Genomic DNA, 17,426 nt, shown 5'->3' on the forward strand with positions numbered 1-17,426 from the left:
CATCTAACGGAACACGCCGTCAGGTACGAACATTGCTAAGAAGAAAAGTTAGCTTAAAAACATATCTAACGAAAAACCGTTAGAAACAAACATTGCTAAAAAGTAATGTTACTTTTAAAACACGTCTAACGGAATACCGTTAGGTATAGCCTGACCAGGAACATAAAAACCCTGGCATAGAGGCGCGTCAATTGCATTTGATAGTGCAACACTGAGTACAGTCGTACCTGTGTTAAATTAATAGGCTAACTTTATGTATCAGTATTCAGGATTACGGGCTAATTTGATATTTTCATAAATTAACGAAAAAATATTATTATAGGTAACCTGATTTAAATAAATTAAATGAAACCATCAATCGAGCTAGTAGAATTTATTTTATTATTCATCAATAATCAAATTCAGAACTTGAATATTCAACTGCAATGTCTGCTCATGAACGCTTCAAACTCGGTACTTCTTTCCCAATCCCATAAAATTCAACACTTAGAAAGTGACAAAAAATTTTAAAATAGATAGTTGAAACAAACCACAGCTAATTTTCATAGTGGACTGTACTATACGATAAACATGTCAGTCAATTTGACAACCTTTGTCGGAAACATTATTCAATGAAAATATTGTCCAACCTCTTAGTATTTCTCTTCGACAAATACTTTAACACATTGTGAACCACTTTTCTTTCACGACTTTAAAAATATTTTAGCAATTTAATTCATAAAACCAATTGCGCACATTTAAAATAAAGTTTGTTTACACTTTGACAGCAATAGACTGACATGCAAGGTGACATGTCAATGAAGTTTTCAGTTACTGTTGCCATTAAAAGAAATTAGTACCATTAGTTTTCCGCAACATGGCGAGGGTTTTTATGTTCCTGGTCAGGCTATACAAGTATTTCTAGAGAAGAAAGATATTTTTTTAAAATTACACTGAGTTAGATTGAATGCAATCTACCCCCGAACGGTAACACCGTTGTAAAAATAAATTACACTGCGAAATAAGTAATCACAGTAATTTTTATAAGTTTTCAGCCAGTACATAATAATTTAGAAGTACTTACATTATGATGGTAATATTTTACCTGAATCACGTCACGACTAGTACCTGTGAGATGGGTCGCGAACTAGCGGAGCTAATTCTACGACCGTCTCGAACGGGAACTAAAACACCAATGGCGAGAATATCGAAACCTAGTTTCGAGCTACCGTTGGTGGCGCTAGTGTCGTTAATTGAGGCGTGCTTAGGCGGTGGGGGACCGGAGCGGAAGTCACGTGGGCAGATTATACGTCAAAACTAGTACTCAAACAGGAAAAGACAGACACTACTCTCATTATAAAGGCTTCGAATAACGGTACAGTACTGTTTAATACCGTTTAAAAAAAGTCTTTTTTTTTTAAAAAATGTCAACCACATGTCAACTGTCATTCTACTGTCACAAAAAAGTCTTCGCGTCGCGCTCGCCCGGTACTTGCGCCCCGTGTGCCCGGTTTTTCTGTGGATCGACTGCTGCTGGCTGATTGTTTTGATTGATAAATGGTCCAACAATTTGTGTTTTATGTCTTTAGACATACTCTCTAATCTGTGTTTTATGTAAGCAGTAACCTCAGAATATATGGTGTTGGCGAATGAGACATAAACTGTAAGTACGACGTACTCCCTATTTAAATAGTCTTGTGTCTCTAAAGCATTGTAAAATGGATTTAGCATTACCTGGGTCTTCTTCAATGGATATGGAAATCGATATCAATCCTGAGAAAGATTTAACTAGCAAATTTCTAAATGGTGAAATGTCATTTGCCGAATATTCAAGCGAGTGGTATGATGTTGAGGATGAAGAGGATAATGATGATACAAGTAAACCAAGCGACGAGGATCGTTTATCGCCTTCTGCTCATTTTATGGAAAAGGGTACACTTCGGCGTCGTAAGTGCACACGACTATCACCAGCTCTGATGGGTTTGATGGGTGAAGCCAATTTAAGATTTGTAAGAGGTGACAAGGAAATGGCAGAGAAAATGTGTCATGAAATTATTAAACAAGTGCCTACGGCTCCAGAACCATATCAAACACTTGCACAAATATATGAGCATGATGCTGAAAAATCACTTCAGTTTTCATTGTTAGCTGCACATCTCCGTCCATCAGATGCTAATGAGTGGTTGAGACTGGCAAACATTTCCAATCAAAAAAATGACACCAGGCAAGAAATGCTGTGCTACACTCAAGCAGTCAGAGCTGATCCTCATAATTTAGACATTCATTTGAAAAGGCTTGAAGTTTTATCTATTTTGGAAGATATGAAGTACCCTGTGCATACCATGAATGTCAGCCGTGTCAAATGCTATCACAAAATAGTGACATCTCTGCCTGCAAGTGAAGGAGAAGTGATCATGAAGTATGCTAAAATGGCTGCAACTTTGTACCACAATAGCAATGAGGTTGAGAGATCTCTTGAAGTTATGGGTGCTGCATACAAAAAATGCTCCTCTCTCTTTACCCACGAAGATTTGAATATACTTTTGGAGCTGCTAATATCACGAAAACAATATCAAACATGCTTAGATATATTTGTAGCTAATGTTGGTGTGGAGATTGAAGCTGAAATACAAACTGTAAAAAATTCTGATAATGGTGCAATTGAAGAACACACAAATTACTTGAACTGTTCTATTCCAGAAAACTTGCATATTGATTTGAAAAGCAAATTACTAGTTTGTTTCATACATTTAGGGTCTATTAATTTAGTTCAAACCCTTTTACAAGATTTTTTATCTAATGATGTGGAAAAGGCTGGTGATTTATACATGGATATAGAGGAAGCTCTATCTTCTGCTGGCTACCATGAGTTAGCTATGAAACTATTGGATCCTTTAGTTAAAAATAATAGTTTCGATCTTGGCGCTGTTTGGCTTAAACATGCTGAATGTCTTCATAACTTAGGAAGAGAGGATGATGCCATTGAATCATATTATAAAGTTCTAAAGCATGTTCCTCAGCATCCAGATGCCCGTCGAAAATTATTTACCATTTTAGAGAAAAAGGGAAAAATTGATGAAGCACTGAATATTTTGCAACAAGATTACAGATACATTGTCAGTGCTAGCTTGCTTTATGAACAATGTTTGGCATTAAAAAAGTATAACCGCTTACTTAAATACTTAGAAGTAGGAGAGGCTTTGCTTTCAAAAACTTTTGTAAGATACAGACATCAAGAAGAATTAAGAATTGCCTTCAAACTTAAAGGAGGCATTGATCATATTCATAATTTTCGCAAAGTACGAGGAGAAAATCCTTTTCATGAAAATGATATTCATTTTGATGAAGATGAAAAATTTAAGTTTACTCCACAGGAAGAATGGGAATTTTTTAGGGAGCTACTTACTATTGCACTCAAGAATAAACAGTATTTTACTATGCAAAGATTAACTTTTGGGGCTGTTATGTCAAAAGCTCTCTCAGCATACCGTTCGGAGCTGGAATTCCTGTGTCAACAAGCATGCCTCATAAGTAATGACTATCATAATGCTTTGAGACTAACACGAGAATTTGCACAAAAGTATCCAGGTCCTAGAACTTGGAATTTACTAAGCCTTGTTATGAATTCTACAGACGAAACTTCACAAGTTAAATTTCTTTCCAGATTATTTCAGAAAGAAAATTTCATTGTAAAAAATCTATTTTTGGGCAATAATTTTCTGACTTCTGGCAGGTATCTTGTTGCATTGAAATATTTTCTAGAATATAATGAGCAGTGCCGAGACTCAATATCAGCATTATTAGTTGGCATTACAAGTCTACTTATGGCAGCTCAAAAAACTGTGGACAAGCATCACAACCTTATTCTCCAAGGAATTCATTATATTCTAACATATCGTAATCTTAGGAAATGTGATCAAGAAAGCTATTATAATCTTGGAAGAGCATATCAAATGCTGAGTATCAATAATTTAGCTATAACATACTATGAAAAAGCATTAAAGAGTAGTCCAGTTGCAGTCTGTAATCAACATGGTGTTATGAACTTAACTAGAGAGACAGCATTCAATTTGTATCTGTTATATAAAGGTCACTCTCCACAGATGGCTAATAAGTATCTTACTGAATATCTTGTGATTTAGGATAGGGAATAAATAGAGTGTGTTATAAATTTTGTTTTATTTTTAATATTAGTGATTCCCACTTGAGAATCGAACCCAAGACCGCCGCCGGGCTAATTAAACTTGCTAACCATGATTATAAAATAGAATAGAATAATTGTTTCTTTGCATAAAACATGGTATAAGTAGGTAGATCTTAATAAGTCAAATGAAATCACATTCTTAATTATTTGTTTTAGGAATACTATCCAAAATGGAATCTAGTGAAACCATTCCTGCAAATTCCGTTACATTTGAAGAGTTATGTGCTATTCTTGATCAAATTGATACTATCAAGAAAAACCAAAAAAATTATACCAGCAAGACAGGTGTAAGGAATGAGCAATTTAAAACTTTGGAAATTTTCTTCAATAACTTTAAATGTAAAGTAGCAGCATCAGAAGACAATAAGGTGAGTACTGCTGAATACAACTGATTTTACATTTCTATTAGAAAAAGGGATTGCGGATTGTTTAGGAAATTACAGACAATGATGTTGTCACCAGTTATTTGAATCTTCGAGTAGGTAGGTATTCAGTAAAGTCGTAAGGGGGCGTCCATAAATTACGTGAGACAATTTTGGCCATTTTTCAACCCCCCCGCCCCCCTTGGTGAGATTTGGTGAGATTTTGCCTGACCCCCTCCCCCACCCCCCTAATCTCACGTGATATTTAGTAAAATGCCTATTTTGCAATGTCTATGCTTCGAGTCTATTAGATTTATATGAAAAAATCAGTCGTCGTGTCGTGCCACGGGCAGTGCGGGGTTCCGTAGCTTCCCGTCGTTTAGTAAGACAAGCAATTGCTTCAACCTAGGACCAGTTTTTTGATTCATAGTTAAAATAACTAATTGTTAAATTTTGCTACTAATGGTTAAATATTAATAAAATGTAAACTAATAGTTAAAAAATGTACTAAAAGTCAAGTTAAGAGTAGGCGCACACCGTTGGTTTTTCGTCGGCCGATAGTTTAGTCGGGCAGTTGATCAGTATGGGCATGTATGGGAGTGCGCACACTACGCCGATTCGATTTGGTTACTTTAACTACGAATACATACTATTTTCATACGTATGTAATGCTATTTTTAGGGTTCCGTAGTCCTGACAAGGAACCCCAATAGTTTCGATATGTATGTCTGTCTGTCCGAGGTTTCGCTTGGAAACTATTGGCACTAGGGAGCTGTAATTTTGTGAAGGTATGTATATTAATCACGCCGACAAAACGGTAAAATAAAATTTTGAAGAAAATAAAAATTTCTAGGTATGGCTCCCCTGCATGTAAAGTGGGGATGAATTTTTTCAAGGAAAACTATAACGGTTAAGATACATTACTTAGTTTAAGAGTAATAGTCATTTGACTCATCTACACTAATATTATAAAGAGGAAAACTTTGTTTGTTTGTTTGTTTGGTTGTAATGAATAGGCTCAAAAACTACTGGACTGTTTTTAAAAATTCTTTCACCCTTCGAAAGCTACATTATCCACGAGTAACATAGGCTAAATTTAATTTTGGAAAAAAACAGGGTTCCGTAAAATAAGCTAGTGTATTATACAATTTCTTAACCAGTAAAAATTCCTTAGAAGAAAATATGAAAAGTGACTTTAGATGAAGTGATTGCTTGCTTCTGAAATATGTTGTGGTAACGACAGACAACTACGGAACCCTACACTACAAACCTGGCCAATTTTTTACGCAATAGCGATGCCGATGACGTTTTTTTTTAATTTAGAATTTTCTTAATTTCGACATTTATTCTGCATCTTTAGTGTTCACAAATGCAGATGGAGGCATTTTTCGTTTAATTTGATTAGGCGGTTTAGAATAAATTGTCATTATCATCATAAAAAAAATTTTTTTTCTTCTTCAATAACCCAGTTTTACTCTATTTCTTGCGGGAAAAATTACGTGATATTTTCCGAGACCCCCCCTCTCCCCCACGTGAGATTTAGTGAGGTTTTCGTTGACCCCCTCCCCCCCCTAAATGTCTCACGTAATTTATGGACGCCCCCTAATGTGCACTCTTAGATTTTATTAATCTAAGTGTGCACTATTTATTTTTAAGTTTCATAAGTCCCCGCCCTTATCCGGCGGGAAGAGGTGGTTTGAAAGTACCATTTTTCCGTTTGAAAATATGCGTCCTAGTGACATGACTACTATGAACCAAAAAAAGCTTATTAAATTTGCTACAGGTGAAATAGTCAAGTTTTTCTATATCTTGTATAGTTTTCTAGGCAACTGCTTTAGAAGGTCTGTAATATTGGAAATTTTAATCATCATGAGAAAATCGACTAAATCAACACTGAGCAAACATTTTAGACATGCGGGAGCGTGATAAGCAGAGTTCCAGCGCGGGGACTGCACCGTGCGTATATTTAGACGAACCACTTGGAGCCACTTTAGACCCCTCATCACTCAAAAACTACTGTGCATTAACACTTCACCCAAATAATTAGGTATTAGGGGTCACTTAAAAATTAGGGATTGATGGTGAAAACGGGCACTAAACTTTTAAATTAATAGTTAAAGTCGTAACTTTCAAGTAGAAAATAACCGAAAAACTAAATTACCCGTGATAATACCAGTAAATCTAAGAAGTAGGACCACAGGAAACGCAAAATTGTGCTGGTAACCACCATGTTCAATACTGGAGTAGTATAAGACCTTTTGGGGCAGAGAAGTTCTCGAGTGGCGACCACGGGCTGGAAGACGTAGCGTGTGCAGGTAGGATCTGGTAAAGGTCGCGGGAAGAGTCTGGATGCGGGCAGCGCAGGACCGTGCATTGTGGAAAACCTTGGAGGAGGCCTTTGTCCAGCAGTGGACGTCATTTGGCTGAAACGAACGATAAGACCTTTAATATTAGGTACGAACAAAAATAAATCGCGCAACTGTCGCGAACTAAAGCAAACGATTTGGTGCCGTCGAGTGCACTTCATATTATCTTCTCTGGCGCTGAACGCATCATCGCAAGATATTTTGTGCATGAAATATTGTTTGTAGTAGGGGTATTTATGTAAGGATGAGCTTTTCTTCCTGAACATGATGAGCGAGAAAGGCGTCATAGCAAGATCGCTATTATGTCTAATTTTTATGAATAATTTTTCACGCAAATAAACTACACTAAGTACTTACGCCTCTTATTAAAATTAAAGTAAGTAAGTACCTATATTTTTTCAGAATACAAATTTGTATCCGATTTTGAGGTTGTTATTGCCTAAATATGAAAGAGAAAGAAGTCCATATAATATGAAAGAGACTAAACTTGCCCAATTACTCGTCAGAGTGTTGTCTCTAAGCAAGCAGTCGCCAGCCGCTAAAAGATTAATTAACTTTAGATCAGTAAGTAATACTCAGGATAGCGATTTTGCTGGTGTGGCATATTACGCTCTAAAAGGAATTCTTGGTAAAAACAAAGGCGATCTTACTGTGGAGGATATCAACACAATACTGGATAAAATTGCCACAGCTGAAGTTGGAAACAAAGCACGTGAGTAGAAAATAATTATTCTGTGGTGCTTAAACTATATTGTATAAGTAGATAGAGTAGGTACTTTAGGTAGGTATACCTACTGGATAATGTACCTACTTACTTACCTAATCGAATCTGGGTAAGTATCAAAATAAATGGTTTTATTTACAGGGGTTCTAAATGAAGCATTTGGATATGCTATTAGGCATTTAACACCTGAACAGTTAAAATGGTTTTTGAGACTTATCCTCAAGGATTTGAAACTTGGTATTGAAACGAAACGTATTTTGGCTGCCTTTCACCCGGATGCTCCTGAATATTTTGAGACTTGCAATAGCATTTCTAAGGTAATAATTTTATATTTTAATATTTTGTGAAATCATTGTGTAAAACCTGTAAAATGTTAGTTTTCTTGCTTACAAAAATTGCGAATATCATCCAGCCTATCGATTTGAATAAACTTAGACCCTGTCACAAGTTTGTCGGCATGCCCATCGTGGATCCGCGCCTTATTTAATCCAGCATTATTTTATTACTTACTTAGGTACCTACATAAAGTAAATACCGTGAATATTTTCTAGGTGTGCGAAGAATTAGAAGATGGAGACATACGTCCTTTAGAAATGGGTGTTAAAATGTTTTATGCGATTAGTCCTATGCTCTCCGAAAGATTGGACGTCACGGAGATCCATCGACAACTCTTTTTTGATAGCACAACTTATATTGTGGAAAATAAGTTTGACGGGGAAAGATTTCAGGTACTTACCTACTTTGTTCGTTCTTCTGTACCCATGGACCTATATTTTTTATAGGTCCATGTCTGTACCAATTTAAATAAATTGTAACCGTTGAATAATTTTAACTAATTTGTTCATTACATTTAGATTCATATGGAAAACGGGATATTTGAGTATTTTTCAAGAAAAGGCCACAAGTATTCTGATAACTACGGTAAGACATACGAGTCTGGCCTACTGACACCATTCCTCAAGGACTGTTTTAACCCGGAGGTGGAGAGTTTCATTATTGATGGGGAGATGATGGGATGGCACAAAGCGAATCATTATTATAGTTCTAAGGGTGCGTCAAGTCTAAAAACATTTATCTATGTTCTTTTGCTGTAACTTGAATAGTTATTAAACAACCTTCCGTTTTTTCAGGTATATCATTTGATGTCAAAAAGATAACAGTCAGATCAGTGTTCCGGCCTTGTTTTTGTGCTTTTGACGTCTTATATTACAATGGCAAAGCGTTAGTGGGATCCGCAGAAAGAGGAGGAGTACCACTCAAGGAAAGACTGGAGATCCTAGACTCCATGTTCACCGATGTAACGGGAGTTATCCAGCACAGCCGGAGAGAAACTGTCAAAGATAGGTAGTTGTTGTTCAGTAGATAAGTATAAAACATGGCCATGGCCCAAGCTATGACAGAAGCAATTTTAATTTTACATATGGGTTTTTGAGTTGCCCTGTCTGTATAGGTTAACAAACGTTATTATCTTTGCAGCACCGATGTATTGAACAAGCTAAATGAAGCTATAGAGAATCAAGATGAAGGGATCGTGGTGAAAGATGTGGAATCATACTACCTGCCTAGTCGACGAAACGCTGGGTGGTACAAAGTGAAACCGGAGGTGTTTATACATACATTAAAACTACGTAATATTTTGTAATTTACAAATATTATCACCATTTTTATGGAATCTCCTTTTTAGTATACTGAAGGAACTATGGACGATCTCGACCTCGTAATAATTGGAGCTGACGAAGCTGAAAATAAGAAACAAGGTCGAGCCAAGAGCTTCCATGTTGCTTGCCTCGACGTCACAGGAGGAGGTAAGATTTCTTGGTTTTTTTTTGTTACAAATCTTGTTTCATATTTACGAGGGGATCAGTTGTTATCAGGCGACGCCAAATACTGGGTGTCGGTGGGCCGCGTGGCGGGCTGTCTTTTTAAAATGTTATTTTATATGAAATTATGAAAGATTCGATTTCAATACCAAACCAGCTAAGTACAAGTTAGATTCGATCATGAAGTGTTAACCATCGCATTGGATTGTAGAAGTCGGATTCATGAAAACTAAAAATGGATAATTTATCTTTGAATTTGTAAGAAGGATGTATTTGTAAATATCTTGTCTCGGGCGTCGCTAATAATCCGCGGCGTAGTGTGAGTTTACGTCAAACGCATTCGATGTCGACTGCGAAAGCACAGAATAAGTAATAGTACAGGTACAGAAGGATTACTCCGCAAGACGATTTAAATAAATGCGAGTCTTGCTACGACGCGATACAGTGGAATTCAGCTCGCACAGCACTACGTACCTACAATTTTATTCACCTACAAGTTTTGTCTCTTTCTATCGCGTGCCTCTGAACTCTTCTTACGTTGTTAGGGTTGCTGTCTAGTGAAAAAATAATTAATCTACTTATTTGTAATGAGGTACGTATGTATGTAAGTATGCATTCATTATGGAAAACCTTGGGAGAGGCCTTTGTCCAGCAGTGGACGTCATTTGGCTGAAACGAACGAACGCATTCGGAGCAGTAGTCATAGTAGGTTAGGTTCCTATACTATCCTAAGAATTATTGATTATATAACATACCTTTCAGCATCTTTGGGAAGCGCAAAAAAAAAGACAAATCCGGTAGATTACTTTTCGAATTTAAACACCCGAACGCCGCACAATATTTCTTTCTCTTTATGTCCATTTTTAAATAATACTTCGATCATAGAATTATAATCATACTACAATGCACGCCAGCGTCCTGACGAGCGCGCGCGTGACACTCGACTGATATAATACCCGCCGGCGGCGGGGCGCTTCGTTGTAGGTAATTATCGGATGTACCGCGCGGAGTGAGCCAGGCCTGGCGAAAGTGACATTAAATGTATGACGGATTGTACAGCGCCCCTAGCGGAAACTTTCAAGAAGTAAAATCTTAATTTATATTTTTAACGCGCTCGCACAGTCTTTTATTTTGCGTTAGAAGCGGACATCCCTGTTTTATTAATTCAATCGTGAGATTTTACTATTATGTATAAAATTGATGAAGGAACTAGTAGTTGTATTTGTTTAGTTTCGAAGAAATATTTGATTTTGTGATTTTATAAAAAAAAACAGTTTTAGAAGCATATTTTCTAAAAAAAACACATTAAGTCAGAATTTTGTAAATAAATTTACCTACCACTATAACGTCTACCTTTATGCAAAAATAAATGGTTATTGCTGCAGTAATTTAGGAATTATTTAATAATTTATGATTTTCAGAAAACATTTTTTTCTCCGTTGTCCTAGAAAATTGGCAGCTATATTTACTTTATATTGATGCATGATATAATTATCTAAAATACCTGAAAATATTACTTGCCTATCTAACGATTGAATTAATAAAACAGGGATGTCCGCTTCTAAGCCAAAATAAAACACTGTGGCTCGCTCGCTAGTGACGACGTTTGATGTAAACTCACACTAAGCCCACTGGTATTGTTACGTAGCCGATGCCCCGCGCTGGGTGTCAGTGGGCCGCGTGGCAACCGGGCTGTCGTTCGACGAGCGCGAGCGGCTGTGCGTGGCGCTGGAGCGGCGCTGGGTGCCCGTGCCCGCTAAAGACAAATGAATTATTCATCTTTAGACTTGTAAACGATGTCATTGATAGTAATGCCTGCTTGTCTCGGGCGTGGCATATAATCCTGGTATTGTTACGTAGCCGATGCCCCGCGCTGGGTGTCGGTGGGCCGCGTGGCCACCGGGCTGTCGTTCGACGAGCGCGAGCGGCTGTGCGTGGCGTTGGAGCGGCGCTGGGTGCCGGCCGCCGACGCGCCGCCGCCGCCCGAGCTCGACTTCAACAAGGAGAAGCCAGACTTCTGGGTGATGCCGGAACATTCCACAGTATTACAGGTAGGTATAGTTCTTTTATCGTGAAAATTGTTGTAAATAGTAGATGTAGGTACCTGCGTACAGTCAGCGTCAAATAGCTCGTGCGTGACACCCGAAGTAGCCAAAAAGTTCGCAACACGACTTTGTTATAATGAGGGTTTTCACGAATGAAAAATCCGCCAGATGGCAATACGTAGACGCGAGGTCCAAATGCTGCATGATTGGTTATTTTTGACATGACATTGACAGATATGTCAAAATCCACCAATCACGCAGCAGTCAGACCCCACATCCACGTCCCGCCATCTAGCGGATCTTTCATTCGCGAAAACCCTCATTGGAATGAGGTTGTGTTGTCAACTTTCTGGCCACTTTAGGTGTCACGAACTCTTTAACGCTGACTGTACCTAAATTCTGTTTTTTAAATAATAGCAATTTGTAAAATTTTACATAAATACTATAATTTACCAGGTTCGCGCCACCGAATTGATCCAAAGCGTGGGCTTCGGCACCGACTACACGCTGCGCTTCCCGCGCGTCGTCAAGATCCGCGACGACAAGCCCGTCCGTGACGTCATGACCCTCGAAGAGTTTAATGCACTCGTCTCGGTATGTTACTTATTACATTACAGTCTTTATTATTTCGATCTGTCACAGAAACATTATCGTGCGCGTGTTGCAGAAACCGGTATAAAAACTAGCCTTTGTTTTTTCTTGGTTCTCAAACTATATCTGTACCTTATTAATTATTTCATCTAAATCGGTTAAGTTTTTTGGGCATGAAAAGTTAAAAACACCGACATAAAGTCGCGCAATGGTCTTTCTTTGGCAGACCGCAATTCACAGTGGTGAAGCCGCAGCACAATTTCTTGACTATTATCAATTTATACAGAACAAAGGACCAGTTGTGAAGCTGAGCTCAACTCAAGTGCGGAAGGAATCGATGGGCGAAGGAAGAAGCCTCAGAAAGCGCGTCGCTAAAACAGTGAAGGTGGCGGACCAGTTCGTTACCACGCCTTCGAGCTCAGTGGAGGTGGTCTCCAAGGCCCTGCTTGGCAGGAAAGTGTGCATCCTGTCGGACGACGACGACTGCAAGAAACTAGAACTGAGGAATATTGTAGAATCGCACGGCGGGACTTTCGTTTCAAATATAGGTAAGTTTTATGAAATATACCTGACCACATAACATAACTTCACATAAGCCCTTTCCCATAGTCTTATCCGAAAAATCACTGAAAAGTAGCGAGTCTATAATGTAATAAAAATTCAGTTAAGAAGTCTGTTGGTAAAGCCCGGTCTGTGAGCACGTAGAATTTTGTCCAATGACCCCTAGCTACCCATCCTTATCGCTCGCGCGTAATTATATTGCTGTCGCGACTGTGCGACGGGCGCGGCCCGCAGTGAGCGCGCGAGCGCGACAGCAACATAAGTAGCTTGGGGTCATTGGACAAAATTCTACGTGCTTACAGACCAGGCTATAAGGTCCCATTTTCCACCAAAGAGAAACCCCAGCTGAAAGTAGTTGTAACTTGTAGTAGGTATCGAAACAGTAGTGACATCCCATCTGACCTTCGTGGGAGAGAATATCAAATTGTTTTTTTTTATTTACTTTTGACCACCTAGGTCCAGACACCTGGTGCGCAGTGGTCGGCCGGATCACAAGAAGGGAGAACGAAATAATCAAATCCCAAGAAGTGGACGTTACCACCACGGCCTGGCTGCGATCTCTACCGCGCTCGGACTCGCCGTGCATTCTGCCACCGCTTGAAACGCTCGCGATGAAGAAAGCGACCAGACTTGCTATGAGCAATGATTATGATTGCTTCGGCGACAGCTACACCGAGCCGATAGATGAGGCTACTTTGCGGAAATGCTTTGAGAAGATGGATAGAAATGTGAGTTTTGTATTTGTGAATAATTGTGATTAGTCTTTCTGGGAGTTTAGATCACATACACTAGCAGGAATTCCCAAAGTGGGAGGCGCTACCTTGAAAGGGGGGCGCGGGCCATCTGTATAGTTAAGTATTAAAAAACCTGCGACGATGAGATAATACATTTCAGACTGCTCGTCACGACTAATAAATACTGTGGACTGGAGGATGGGGGGGGGCGCAGATATTTTTTATAATCGAAAGGGGATGCGTTTCAAAAAAGTTAGGGAACCCCTGCACTTGTATGTCGTCACAAGTAGTCGACGATGAAGCGAAATTCACTGCCGACGTGCTTCAGTCCTCCAACTCTAGAATTCCATAATTGCCCTTTCAGTCCAACGGATATGCAATAAGCCAGGGATGGCCAACCGGTCGATCGCGAATATTAGTCCAGTCGATCGTGGCAAGACAAAAAATACTACAATATTGTGTACTAAACTATGCTGTTTCATTTAAGTATGTAAGTGATAGATCGCCCAGGGTTTCGTTAGTAAACTTATGTCTAATCAAGTTGTCCCTGTAATAAGCGATAGTAAATAGCCATCAATTGTCCAGGAGCCGCAAATCTACCTGACCAAGCGCGAGATGCTGAGCCTGGACCGCGAGTTGTTCGGCGCTACCAACCCGCACTCGTTCCTGCGCGCCTGCTCGCTGCACGTGGCGTGCCGCAGCGGCGCGCGCGCCTCCCAAGCCGCCATGCGTGGCGCCGCGCGCGCCGACGTGCTATCGCCCGCGCTTACACACGTAGTATTACCCGCTGACGCGCCGCGTGCTGAGGTAGCGAGACTAAAACGCAAGCTTACAGCCACGATTGTGTCTGAGAACTGGCTGGAAGCCTGCTTCGCGGCAAAAGCACTCGTGCCCGAGGATGAGTTTATACTGTAATTCGATAATCTTTCATATTCATTTATTCCATAAATCTTTTAAAGCGTATATCCATAGTTTTATACTAGTCAAAAGTAAAAGACTCGTGCTCTCGCCCGCGCTCACGCACGTAGTACTGCCGGCTGACGCGCCGCGTGCTGAGGTGGCGAGACTAAAACGCAAGCTCACTGCCACGATTGTGTCTGAGAACTGGCTGGAAGCCTGCTTTTGCGGCTAAGGCGCTTGTGCCTGAAGATGAGTTTGTGCTGTAATTCGATAATCTTTTATAGATATTTATATTTATTTGTTCCAAAAATATGTTGATTAAGCGTATATCCATAGTTTTATACTAGTCAAGACTCTTGCTTTGACTCAAGAGGCTAAAAGACTCGTGCTCTCGCCCGCGCTCACGCACGTAGTATTACCCGCTGATGCACCGCGCGCTGAGGTGGCGAGACTAAAGCGCAAGCTCACAGCGACCATTGTGTCCGAGAACTGGCTGGAAGCCTGCTTCGCGGCTAAGGCCCTTGTGCCTGAGGATGAGTTTGTGCTGTAATTCGATAATATTTTATACATATTTATATTCATTTATTCCAAAAATATTTTGATTAAGCGTATATCCATAGTTTTATACTAGTCAAGATGACTAAAAGACGCGTGTTCGCGGTTGAGTCACGATGAGTTTGTGCTGTAATTCGATAATCTTTCATATTCATATTCATTTATTCCATAACTCTTTTGATTAAGCATATATCCATAGTTTTATATTAGTCGAGAAACTAATAAAGACGCGTGTTCGCGGTTGTGCTGACGACGCACCGCGCGCGAAAGACTCAGACGCACACTCACAGCCTTCATTGTATCGGAAAACTGGCTCGAGTGTTTCGCGGCTAAACTTAAGCCGCTAAAGGTTCGGCCAAACCAAAGCGTGCAGCCTATATACGAATATGTCACGACGTCGTGTATGAATTTGTAGCGATGAGTTCACATCAACGCGTCCTGTCATCGCGACGATCTACGCACGCGCAGTGATCGCCATCGCCGACGCGAGCTGCACGCGTTGGTTCGGCCGAAGCTTAAACCGCTTGTGTCCGAGGAGGAATGTGTACTGTAATTCGATAAACTTTTGATTAATTAAGCGTATATCCATAGTTTTATACTAGTCATACTTATTATTCATCCATCTATTGATTAAGTTTATACGAGCTGGCCGGTAAGCGTCGCTCTGAAACTACTTCAATGAAGTAGTTGATCTGTAAGCGTCGACGATCAAACCAGAATGTTTTGTACTTTAAATTTCAATGTGAGATCTGACCAGTATTAATATTATAATTGTAACCGATTTCGCGAATATCCCACGAGACTTAGTGCCCCGCGTGCAATCTCAGTGGGTCCCTCGTCTGCAAAGACTGGTTCTTAATCTGTTCCACATCTTGAAACCTGACTTCTTTGTAGTTGAGTGTACGATGCCATTATTATTACCTACTCTCTAGGCAACAGTTTGTATCTAATTACTTTTTGATAACTTACTTAACATTCCTACAATCTACATAGTTATAATAACATTACTGTAACAATTTACTATTCCATGTACCAGCATGTATCGTATTTATCAAAAGTATTCAATTAAAACATAATTAAAAATATATCGTTTTTTCATTTTTCAACGACGTCGATTTAGTAAAGTTGTTACATAAGCATGGAATTGTTGTAGTCGTATTCAGAAGTTAAACGTTAAACTACGAGACCAAGAATAGATATTTTTTAATATTTTAATTCATTAACAATCTAGTAAGTACTTAATTGACGTAATTATTGTTGTGTATGGTTTGTTAACGTTTCATATTGCACAAACAGTGGCACTCACGCGCAAAATGAATCAAAACCATGCGTGACATGAGCGCTCGTGTTGATGGGAGCCGCGTGAAACCCGACCCCCGCCAGAGCCGCCCAAAGCACGCCTTATGCCCGTCGCAAGTACAATCACATCCAGAACAACCATACTTCTTGTATGAGAAGTTAATACGTTCTTGCTTTAATTAAACTGTACGTAGTCGGAACGGGGTAATGGTCTTTGCGATTTGAATCATAAGCGGTTATTGTGCGATAAAGCACTCTGTCTGAAGATAGACAATAAGGTGCTACACAACATATTTCATTCGTTAATATTGAAATTAAATATTTCATGTTTGACAGAAAAAAAAGAAAAGACGCATATTTTGAAGCGTAGCCAAGTCTGTCGCTCTGTAGACAAGGGTTGGCTAAAATTGTGTGATGCTTCTAGGAAATTCAAAATACATATAAGAAAGCCATTATTGCAAGGCAAAATAATTATACTTTCTAACTAGCAAATACGATGTAACAAACAATATGAAATATGAACAAAATCCGAGAGGGCTGGGCAGTGGCGAGTGAAACCCAAGACTTAATTGGCTATCGCCCACCGAGATTGGATATCGCTTACCTGTTGATTGATTTGATACTAATATTGCCCTAACTCACGATAAGTTGTATAACAACCATGATATTACGAGTATTTGATTGAATTTCGTATTAACGACACCTAACGAATTTATCTAACTAGAATTTTAGGTCGTGTTTCACTTCAGCTGGTTAAAGACTTTGGCTAGACCGTCCCATGGCATTTTCTGCCTTCCTTCTTAGGTACAAACCTATACCCAAGTCATTTTTATGTAATCTAATGTATCTAAATCGACTTCCGCCACGTATTCACTCGAACACCATGTAGAGGCAAGATAGCCAGTTCCTCCGTGGTTGAGGATTCCGGGTGAAGCTCGCTTCCACCATCAGGTCCATTCCATTCCAGTCCATTCCATCATCACTTACCACCAGGTGAGATACAGGCTAAGAGCTTCCTCGTGGATAAAAAAAGGTGCCTACCTACTTATTTTTCCCAATAAAATAAATTAAATGGCGTTACAAAACAAATACATAAACAACAAGAGGACAAACAACGTAATCAAGTATCATTTTGCTAATAGAAAAATAAAACTTACAGTTTCTTTACATCATTCCACCAGGGGCTTGCGTTTCTTTCGGGAACGCCCACAAAGCTCTCGGCCAATGGTAGCGCCGCTGGGGAGGAGCGACCGCCGGCGCTGGACGTTTAAATTTGAAACCCTGTT

The 17,426-nt window shown here is 39.4% G+C and overlaps 1 protein-coding gene across 1 annotated transcript; it reads left to right on the top strand.

The window, feature by feature from the left end:
• Window positions 1-1,585: 1,585 nt before the first annotated feature.
• LOC135073487 (DNA ligase 4-like) lies at window positions 1,586-15,926 on the top strand. Its single transcript, XM_063967674.1, has 13 exons — window positions 1,586-3,167; window positions 7,314-7,623; window positions 7,777-7,952; window positions 8,187-8,363; window positions 8,490-8,685; window positions 8,766-8,979; window positions 9,112-9,238; window positions 9,320-9,440; window positions 11,316-11,506; window positions 11,957-12,094; window positions 12,378-12,639; window positions 13,109-13,380; window positions 13,972-15,926. The coding sequence occupies exons 1-13, from the start codon at window positions 1,698-1,700 to the stop codon at window positions 14,299-14,301; spliced, it is 3,984 nt and encodes a 1,327-aa protein (XP_063823744.1). The 5' UTR covers window positions 1,586-1,697; the 3' UTR covers window positions 14,302-15,926.
• Window positions 15,927-17,426: the final 1,500 nt, after the last annotated feature.

The sequence above is a fragment of the Ostrinia nubilalis genome, chromosome 1 (assembly GCF_963855985.1).
Source record: "Ostrinia nubilalis chromosome 1, ilOstNubi1.1, whole genome shotgun sequence".
Lineage (NCBI taxonomy): Eukaryota > Metazoa > Arthropoda > Insecta > Lepidoptera > Crambidae > Ostrinia > Ostrinia nubilalis.

Bases quoted from the DNA above. Each gene is read 5' to 3' on its own strand.
- LOC135073487 (XM_063967674.1), top strand. From the start codon at position 1,698: ATGGATTTAGCATTACCTGGGTCTTCTTCAATGGATATGGAAATCGAT. The intron at 9,441-11,315 runs GTAAGATTTCTT...ATTGTTACGTAG, and splicing joins CCTCGACGTCACAGGAGGAG to CCGATGCCCCGCGCTGGGTG. The intron at 11,507-11,956 runs GTAGGTATAGTT...ATAATTTACCAG, and splicing joins AACATTCCACAGTATTACAG to GTTCGCGCCACCGAATTGAT.